This window comes from Drosophila mauritiana, chromosome 2R (assembly GCF_004382145.1).
Source record: "Drosophila mauritiana strain mau12 chromosome 2R, ASM438214v1, whole genome shotgun sequence".
In the NCBI taxonomy this organism is placed as follows: Eukaryota; Metazoa; Arthropoda; class Insecta; order Diptera; family Drosophilidae; genus Drosophila; species Drosophila mauritiana.
The window spans coordinates 16,861,208-16,872,031 of NC_046668.1; the positions used below are offsets into that span (position 1 = coordinate 16,861,208).

At 43.8% G+C, this 10,824-nt stretch overlaps 1 protein-coding gene across 1 annotated transcript; it reads left to right on the forward strand.

Annotated features, from left to right (window-relative positions):
• Positions 1–1,327: 1,327 nt before the first annotated feature.
• LOC117137585 (glutathione S-transferase 1) lies at positions 1,328–2,799 on the forward strand. Its single transcript, XM_033299091.1, has 3 exons — positions 1,328–1,431; positions 1,511–1,619; positions 2,009–2,799. Exons 2-3 carry the CDS (start codon positions 1,522–1,524, stop codon positions 2,586–2,588), a joined length of 678 nt encoding a protein of 225 aa, XP_033154982.1. The 5' UTR covers positions 1,328–1,431; positions 1,511–1,521; the 3' UTR covers positions 2,589–2,799.
• The last annotated feature ends 8,025 nt before the right edge of the window (positions 2,800–10,824 follow it).

Here is a 10,824-nt window from a genome sequence, read left to right on the forward strand (position 1 = left end):
TCAAAGGATCATTAATTACACTGGATTTTGCACTCGAACAGCTGACTCAGTGGCACCACCACGTGGTGGGCGTTGCTCTCTAGTCCGTCTCCACATCCGAGTCCTGGCTATCCTATTACCATTAATCTCATGCACAGAGCAGTGAAAGAGCATCTGCTAGATAGTCCTGGTTGTGATTTCAATTAAGCACCCAGAACGGGCCGAAAAAAAACCAAGTTATGAAGATAAATGTCACTCGTCAAGTGGCAATCAATTAGTTAATGCTTTCAGGACCCACGGGACATATGGTACACACGTACATACATACATACATACATATCGTTGTACATAGTTTGCCCCATCGCCTCGAGGCAGCCAAAAAACTTCTGAGGCTCTGTGCCTGAGTTCGTGTTTGTCACAGAAATTATTCAATTACCAAATTAAATTTAATGCCTTGTACTCGAAGGAGGTCGAAGGAAGCAGCCAGCTTGCTTTTGATCCCACTAAAAGCTTTAATAACTGCAAATTGCTTTCACAAATTTGTCTTCGAACGGGAAAAGCTGGAAAACGAGGGGGTGTGGCCTGGCGCTGGGGCTTAGACGGGCGGAAAATGGGGGACGCCACCTGCCCGCATACCTGGGCAAACATTTTTCTCATTTCGGTGTGGCATCCCTCGCCCGTGACCAAATATTTAAAGGCATTCGACGTGAGCGGCACTTTCAGTTCGGAGTTCGAGTTCGATGGGGCAAAGGCCAAAACGAACCATTATCGACGTTTTTGTCCCCCTGCATGCCACATTAATGTCTCTATCTACCTGATGCCGAGCATCAGAAATCCAATTATATTCACTTTATGTACAAAAAGCTCCTGCAACCGAGCAAAGTGAATCCCTGAATGGAGAACCCTCTGGCCTGAACCATTAACTAATTCCGAAATCCGCTTAAAAATTTAATTTTGTTCACCTTGCAAAAGGGCTGTCAGTTGGGGCTCCGAATCCGCTTAGTTAGTCACCTTTTCAATTGGCCCAAAAGAAGATGCTCATTCGATCGGAGTTTAAAGGGCTTTCTTATATACAATTTAAAATCAATAAATATATTCAATAATCAATAAAAAATATATACCCAGATAGTGGAAAAACTAACAGGAAATTTTTTACATTTTTCTGGCATATCGATCTGTGCAATCTACATACCTAATATAATAGTTAGGATAGTTAGGATACTTTAATGTAAACGACAGTCTCTTTTAAGGTATGTGAGCTTTTGCTCAGGGTAAAGCTTCGATGACACGATCAAATAAAGAGCGCCACTCTTTTGAGAGCGTTGAACAACTCGATGATGAGCTTTGTGAGAGCTTCGACAACGTCAACAATCAACTTGTTTGTCTCTCTTTAATATTTCAGTTGCGTTTTTAACCTCAGCTAAGCCGGTTGTATTTTAGTTCAACGAGAAAGTAAATTAAGTGGCATAATATTTGTGTTTTGTAGTAGTTCATTGGTCACACAAATAAGTAATTAACCAATCTATTTTAGCTGCCTGTACTATGTCGGCCAAACCCATCCTCTATTACGCTCCCCGTAGTCCCCCCTGTCGTGCTGTTCTGCTGACGGCCGCCGCCCTCGGTTTGGAGTTGGACTTGCGGTAAGTTGTTCCCTCCTCTATCGGACTAGCTGATAAACCGGTCTCCAACACGACCACTCTCTTCATTAACCCTACGTTTGAGCAGTGGGGTCTTGATAGCCCCGCGTTTAATATGCTGGCCATTTATTATTTAATAATTAAACATTAGGGTACTTAGCTAGGATAGCAGATGGTAAGATTATACTGTCAACTAATGGGACTAGTCATGTTTAATAACATTTTCATTAGTTATGCTTAGCTTAGTAAATTTAAAAGCTGATCATGAAATGGGTCAAGAATTAGTTGTTGTTTTGACAAACTAATGGCTAAACGACTCTCTGCTCTCTCAGCACCTGTACTCTCGTTCCTCCGCTATCTCGCTCACTTTCTCTTCTGCCATCTCTTTCCAGACTGGTCAACGTAAAGGCCGGAGAGCACAAGTCCGCCGAGTTCCTCAAGTTGAATGCGCAGCACACGATCCCCGTGCTCGATGATAACGGCACCATCGTGAGCGATTCGCACATTATCTGCAGCTATCTGGCAGATAAGTACGCACCGGAGGGCGATGACTCCCTGTACCCAAAGGATGCGGAGAAGCGCCGCCTGGTGGATGCCCGTTTGTACTACGATTGCGGTCATCTATTCCCGCGAATCCGTTTCATCGTCGAGCCGGTGATCTACTTCGGGGCTGGTGAGGTGCCCAGCGATCGAGTGGCCTACCTTCAGAAGGCCTACGATGGCTTGGAGTACTGCCTGGCTGAAGGAGATTACTTGGTGGGCGACAAGCTGACCATCGCCGATCTCAGCTGCATCGCATCGGTGTCCACGGCGGAGGCTTTTGCGCCCATCGAGCCGGATCAATTCCCGCGCCTGGTGCAGTGGGTCAAGCGCATTCAGGCCCTTCCATACTACCAGAAAAACAACCAGGAAGGTCTGGATATGTTGGTGGGACTGGTCAAGGGACTTCTGGCCGAGCGACAGCAGAAGTAATCGAAATGGCTTCGAGGAAGATATATCGGTTTTTATTCGAAATTATAATGGTCTTTGTGTATTTTGCTTGAGTTCTGGTCTAAAAATCTTAAGCTTTAATTTAGCACACAAAAGAATAATTTCCGATTTAAGAACTTTTGATGCCATAAATCCATCTCAAACAATCAATCAATACGGCGAGTAATAAAAACATGAGTTTCATTAGACAGCAGCCAGGACGATGAATCAAGGCCGGAACAGCAAACAATAATAGGAGATGTGATACTGTGGGTGTGGGTGGGTGCTTTGTTGGAAGGTGAGACAGGACTAGAACCGGAGACAGGGACAGCGAATGCGAGAGCGACAGTTATGTGCAGCTGGTCGAAAAGTAATGGCAAAACTTTTTTATGGGGAAAATGGGAAAAGCCGCGTTGGCGAAGGCAACCAGTAACCTGAACTGTGTGTGTGTGAAATTCAAGCCAGAAAGTTTTTCCTGAGTCCGCTCGGCTCCTGGCCATTGTTGTTGTTGTTGTTTGTTTGACTTGTCGGTGTTTGGCGGCGGTTCTCGTTATTGATTACAAGCTGTAAGTGATCGCATTTATAGTTGGTAAAGCTTCTTTTGGCTTTAGCTTGTTGCGGCAGCCTCTTGACTTTGCTTTTGGCTTTTGGTTTGCCATTGCCATTGGCATTGGTTCGGGCCACTTGAACGGAAATAACTCGGAAGTGTGACACGGATTTTCTTTCAGTTTAAGTCTATTTAAACTTGTTCTTCAACTTTGAGGGGGAAAGTCATTTATTCTGTGTACTCGAAGATTACACAAATGGTCGCTAGAAGAGGTTGTGCTACAAGCTTGAAATATTGAGATGATTATTCTATTAATATTTTAGTTTTTTTTTTTTTTCTATGACTAATCTTGCCCATCTTATGGGAACATTTGCTCCTTCATACGTTTTCCACAGTTAATATATTCCCAGTTTGTCAATAAATATTTAAAAAACCTTTCGGCCAACATGTTCGAAAAGTAAATGCAGCCCAGGGACACGGAGCTGCAAAATGGAGCTGACTTTTTGCACACATTCTGCCTTGATGCACTCGGATATGGCTGACGACTTTTCGCAAACGTGATGTGACACTTCACTTTGCACTTATGGCCGCCAGTCATTGTCGATCAGAAGTGGCGACACGAGGCGAGTTGCGTGCATCCAGTGCGGTATCCGGTATCCAGTATACAGTAGCCAGTATTCCAGTATCCAGAGCCCAGTAACCAACAGCCATCAGCCAAGGGGCATCAGGCATCAGCCGCAGGGTGGCACTCCGTTCCGATTGAAGTGCAACACTGCGGGACAAAAGTTTCGCCGCCGAGGAGCAGCGGTCCGTGCAACTGGATTTCGGCCACATTTTCATCATGGTTTTTTCACAGTCTTCAAATGCCATTAACTGTGCGGCGTGGGACGATGGGATACGATGGGGCTTTTACTTTTCTCCCTTTTGTCGGGGCAGCGAGTGTGTTTTTGGGATTAAAATTTAATGCCGCAAAAGGAAAAAAGGCAACCTAAGCGCGTGCCAGGAGCGTTAAGTAAATCGGGGCCAAAAACTGTAGCTACCCATGATTAATGATGCCTTTTTCGGTGGCCAGGACGCCAGGACGGTAGGACGGCAGGACCTTCGCCCATTTCCGGTTCGTTTAAAGTTGAAACGTCGCCGGCCATCTGTTTGCTGCCTTATGCCTTCAGCCGGGGTCGCTTCATTGTTTGCTCTGCGGTTGCGGTTTGTTTAACAATGAAATTAACTTCTCACTGAGCAAAGGTCCATCCAGCAATTGCCAAACAAAATTCAATATTTTGCTGGCATTTGGAATTTGGCATTCGGCCATGAAGCGGGCTAATTAAACTAATTGGAATACGCATTTATTGTGCGCAAATCACAATCTGACCGATTACCAATAAGCCAAACAAAGCTAATCAACGTTAACGATTTGGAAGTTTGATATATAATTCTGACATAATTTGGACACGGGTTTCCAATCACAGCAATCAGAATGCGGGGACATTGATGGATATGATATGTTTTACCATCAAAACGCAATACATGTTGTTTAATGAAAAGGGCGCACCAGACAACTGTATTTAAAATCCTTATTTAATAATCTGTTATCCGAAGATCTTGAAATCCAGCAATGTTTTGTCAATTAAGTGGTAAGCCGCTCAGGACTGTATGCAAATTGGCATAACATCATAGGTATTTGCCATCACGGCGTCAATTGGAGTGGGCCACTTGCCGTCGACATGGTTCTGCTCTTCGGATGGATGGACAAAGGGACGGGAGGACACTCGTGGGGCATACATGTCTCCACTCGATGACCGGACAAGATGCGTTGATGGGCGCACTCTTCGTGTTTCGTGTCCATGTTCAGTTCCGATTCGATGTGTATTCCGACACTCGCACTCAACAATTGACAGGGACAGGCTGGCCATACATAATGCTGAAGATGCCCACTTAAATGGGCATGGGGTGGTCATGATGCGAACTAATCACCGGGCAATGAAACTAAATCTGTTTTGAAAAACCAACTAGCCCAACTAGCCCGTAACGAGCGAGTGCACTTGTGAGTGTGCCACTACAATGAAAGGCGATTATCCTGCTCAACTGTCCTGTCCGTCCGCCTGGATGTCCTTCGGAAAGCCTGCTGCCTGCTGTCTGGCCGGCTCCTGATAAACGGCCGCACAAACTTGTGGGCTTTTGTGCCGAGGCCTGCCATTCAAACGGGGCCAGGTCGCTGCGAGAAAATCCTGCGAGCGCCAGGACTCCGGGCCTCGTTTCGATGCACGTTGATTAAGTGCTCGCCATTCGAATGCCGCCTGCTGACAGCAGCAACATTTGCATTTGCATAATTGGATATGTATGAACGCAGCCAAGTTGATCTGTAACTGCACAATCCCAGACTCCGGTGCAGAGCAAACTTTCTCATTGCCGTTGACATGTCAGTGCGCTTTCATTTAATCAATATCGTGTGGAGCGTATGGCTGGAAAATGCATATATAGATAGGTAAAGTGCTTGCCGGCAGTATAAGTGTCTGGGGAAAATGAAAATATATGTGAGGCTCAAGAAGCAGGCTATAGAATCAATATTCAATAGCCGTGAAAACAGGCGCAGTCCCAGTTTTCTTAAAGTAATAACAATTTAATTATGTGATTATAATTAAGATAATAATTTATTATAAATTGTCTTATTACTACTAGAGGTTACTAGAGGTCTGTATTACTTGCAGATAATTACAATATTCCTATTATATTTCAATTTCCCATCTACTCCTTACTATTTTGTTAGTCACTGTACGCATGGGCCTGCCTTCTTCATTGTTGACTAATTAATTCGGCAAATGTGTTAAAAGTGTACTTTTTCTGGACTGGCTGTTGCAAGTGTAATTAGCTTGAATAATGGACCCTGGCAGCCGAGGATGTGTCGGATTCAGGGCATTCGTGCCTCATTCATTATCCATTTCACGGCTGCCAGCGATGTTTGAACTTTGCTTGCAACCTAAGTGCCCCAAAAAAAAAAGGGGGAGGAATGGTTTCTCGCATAGCAGCAATTATAGACAATAAATTCGTTGACACTAAGTGCTCAACAAACTTTTCCAATTAGAGCCAACAACAAGCGAATTATTGCCCAGGAATGGGGCTGGGAAAATTGTATTTAGGTGTGGGCGTGGGAATGGGTGCTTTTGGGTGACTCTAGGCTGACTTGCAAATGAATTCATTCAGCCATATGACTCGAGCCAAGACCGAGCCTGATTACAGGGCCCCCGGCAGCCCAAGCAACTGGCTTTCACGCCGTTTTCACGCATCCGCCTCATTGCGCTCCGCCAGGCACTTTGGTTGCCATTGCCACCGTGGAGTGCCTATTGCCACTGCCACTTGGCCACCTAGCTGTCTCGCTGCCTCGCCGCCTCCATTGGCAATCTCCTTAAACCAATTAACTTTCATTTGCCGCCGCAACACAACCACAAAAGTGTGCCTGCCAGCTTCATTCGGGCTTTGACTCATTGGGTTATCTATGGCAAGGCAGTGTCGCCCGATTCAGTTGCTAGTAATTTGAAAAAAGCCAGCATATATGGCTTCGCACATGTCCATTGATTTCAACCGTGACTGCTATACACAAGAAAATATAGCATTATAGTTTTCAGTATAATCTAAATATATTAGGTTTGCTTTTCTTTCTTAGTAGCATGGCAAACTGCGTTAATTATATAGGTAAAAACATTAGTTCTCTAGGTGGCATATATTCAACTTCCTCACTAAAAGACTCAAATTGTATTTAAAGTACTTATAATTCTGTGTTTTTTTTTTTGCCATTGCATCACCGGTGGCTTGGTGTTATCGTTTGTACAACACCAGGAGCCAGCTGCCATCCGCCAGATTCCAGATGCATTCAGTTTGCATCCAAAATTTTTGCAACCCTTCTTGCCGCACGGCCAGACACACAAAAGCTTTTGTAATTGCCTGACTCATGGCCCACATGACGTATACGTGTTTTGCATACGTGACTCGACCCCTCGGCGCCATTTGCATCCCCATCTCCCTATAAATCTCTTTCTCTTTTGCAATTTTTGGGGCAGCTCTGGTAATTGGTTTTGAGTTTCCCGCAGACGGATTCAACCTGTCCCAGGAGCGAAGGTGAAATGGGGGCCCACCTGGTTTAATTATGAGCATTATGCCCAATGAATGAGTCCGGCCTGGATGGCATCCCAAGCAGCAACTATGCTCCAACTTTTTGCACCAAAAGCTGACGGCGCTTCTTAATAACTTGGCAACAAAGCATTTTGACGCCCCCAAAGAATGGGGATAAAACGGGAATTAATTATCTTTCGACTTTCACTTTATTCTGAAAAGATTTTTAGACGAATTTTAGGAGGGCGTGTAGTAAATTCTCAAGTCACTTAATGCACTGACGTTAGGATGTTCGAAAAGTACACGAACCAGCTGCCTAAACTGGGGAGTTTATTTTAAACTGAAGTGTGCAAAAGTAGTGCACATAAAAAATGAGTATGAAATGAAGATTAATACATTATAGTGAATTTAAGTGATGGTTAGTCTAGTATGCAGTATGATTTCAAATGATATATAATTCATGAAATAAAAATAAATGTATTTTTGTAGCAAAAAACAAAAGTATTGTTTGCTGTGTAGATCTTTAAATGGGACGAGGATATGGGCTGGCCAAATAAGGAAGCTCGGTAACGAACTCGCATTTAACTTTGTCTAATCCTCGTTAGCATTTATTTGGCCAGCTCAGGTGCGCCGAAGATGGTGGGGGGATTTAATTTTTGGCCATGGTCGTATTTGTTGAGTGTGTGGAATACAAAGGCCCACACGCACACTCACTCACACACAAACTCACACATTCGTGAATATTCATTCAGTTCGCATTACTAAAGCCCATTGTTGTACGCACTCGTTGTTATTGTTGTCCTACGTGGAAATGGCTGGGTGTGTGTGCGTGAGTGTGTAAAGTTATTAAAACCATTCAAAACGTTTGCTTTGGATCCAGACGCACCGTTCTCAGAGCCCCATTGTCCCCATCCATGGATATCGCCCGTGCAGTCATGTGTGCGGGCGTGTAATTTGCATAACTATACATGCCAGTCGAATCCGCATCCTGTTCGGATTTGAATAGGTTTTCCTAGGATGCCCGCTACCCCTCCTCCTCCAGTCGCTCTCGTAACCATCGATAGTCCCAATAAGGGTACACTTAATACCAACAAAATGCCCAGAAAATTACATAACCGTTCCAAATTAGCACACAATGGCCGGTGTAAAGAGACAGAAGTCAATCCAATGTGACGAGCGTTCGTGTGCATTAAAGGTCCTTTTGCCCATTAGAATCGGATAATCGTCGGTTTGACTGCTACTCCTGGGCATTTATATAAGCATTTACCTATTCATGGTGTTGCTTACAAATTACTGGATTAGTTATTGAAACTCTTTGGGGGAAATTTTGGTATCCAAACACAGTCGAGTTGCTATTTGTATATATGTCCCTTATAGATGTTTTCTTTTTGGTAATATGTCAACTCATCGAACAAATAGGATTTATTCCGTAAAAATGTGAAAACGGAAACGGAAATTATTTGAACTGTTCGCAGAAAAAACATGATGTAATTCCTATTAAAATAGTTTAAAGAAATATATTTAGTATTTTCATTTATTTATAAATCGAAATATCTTTGGAAACTACGGCCAAAAACTGGCTGCCATCATAAAATAGAAAAAAAGTACAATCAAGTTTGGAATTTAGCGGCGAACAGCGGGACCTCTATAAAATTACACGTTTACGGCTGGCGAAGATACGTTTTTTTTTTATTCCGGCCCTTTAAGCAATGGGTTTATATCACTCCACATGCAGGGAAGCACTCCCTGGCCGAAGACAATGTCCTCGGAAATGTGTCAGGGGCAATAGCCAGTTGGCCAGTCAACCAGAGTCCGGCCAGTGGGCAACCTGTTGGCAAGGACGGGTCAGGAGCAGGTGCACCTGTCACAAAAAGGAACTCAATGGGCGGTCCAGTGGGTGGGTCTCATTGGGTGCTTCGGTGGGCGATGGGAGGTGGAGTGGAATGAATGCGGCTCCGCCTGCTGCGGAATATGAGAAATTGGGTTTGCGGTATTCCAGTCAAATGCACATTGAAATGGTTTTCATGCGATTCGAACCGAATGTTGTTTGGCTAACCAAAGGTATCATGGAAATTCATTAACACACTTCGTTTGGCAAAAAAAAAAAAAATGAAACTAATTTTGTTTCAAGTTCAAATACCAATGCCTTTCATGTGGCTTTCTTGGCTTCATTTCTCTACTCACTCTCATAGGAAAATACTTAAATATTTGGGGTTTCTTAGCAATATGAAAAAACTAAAGATTTAATATGGAAAATGTTCGTTTGGTTTGTTCAAAACCTAGGTAAATGTGTAGCCACCAATCCTCATCCGCAAATGCCTTGTTTTCACTGCATAAAAAGCACATTTGTAATTTGTTAGCCAGAATCTGAGGTCTGGCTGTTGGTCCTTTGGTCGCTCCGCAAAGTCGGTTGCCTGCATGTTAGACTCTCGGGTAAAATGTACTTGCATAATTTATGCGAAATCAGCGACGTGGCTGAAAAAACAACCCGCACCAGCTGGGGAAGAGAGGAGCACTTTATTTGGCAGCCGGTGGCACGTAAAATGCTTTATCCCCGATTCATTGTCACCGAAAAGATGCTTTATCGCTGCCAGACTACAAATTCCAGCGCAGCTGAAAATATTAACGCTTGAATCTCATCCCAGACAGGTAGGGATATCTGGCGGGCGCAAAAGTGGGTGGATGCGGATGTGTAATGGAGATGGTGTCCCTGTTACGGGGGACATGGCTGGGGGGCAGTAGAGAGAAGTAGGAGCAGGAGGAGTAGCAGGAGCAGTGCCCGCATTTATCTTCTGGGCGAGGGAAAACTTTGTCTTTAGTCATTCAATCCTGCCCGCCACACGGACGCTTTTTTCGGGGGATTATGGATAATCACCTTGGCGAGGAGAGCAAAAGGAAGATGCCCGGTGCCGCGAGGAAGACGCATTTGTTTTTATCGCACTTTTTACTTTGGGCGTGCACTGAGAAAAATGTATCCCTTTATAGAAGAATTTATAGAAGATGCAGTTGAATTAACTTAATTTAATATGAAGCATTACCTGTTCTAATATTTAGTTTAGCTCCATGCTGAAATTTTCATTTTTTGCACACTTTTGATTATTTTGGCTACTTTTTCCGCCTCAGTGTGTGGGCTTTTGATCCAACTTTTTTTTTATCCCTGTTTATTTTTGCATAATTTTCTAAGCGTTGTGCCTCAGTTTTAGTACATTTTCATTTACCTTCTGCCATCGTCGTGCAAATTTGTTTACCTTCGTGCGTGCGCAAGTGATTCCAGATTATGCAAAAGTTGAATTTTTCATTGCATACGCCGTGGCATATTATTCGCACTGCGTGTCAATGCAAAACAAAAACATTTTTCCGAAAATTCAGTGAAAGTGCCATGGGTAAAAGCAACAACGACGTTTATATTAAATTGTATTGTTATTCTTAAGGCGGGAGCCTCATTTTCGGGCTGCCCACGGGCCGCCAAAGATGTTTACTCTACTATATATTCTGTAAACTTGCCGCCGGGTGTTTTTGGCCTGTTATTGTCAGCGTGCCAGGCAAATGAGTTTACGAGCAGGACAAAACAAAAAAAAAAAGAAAATG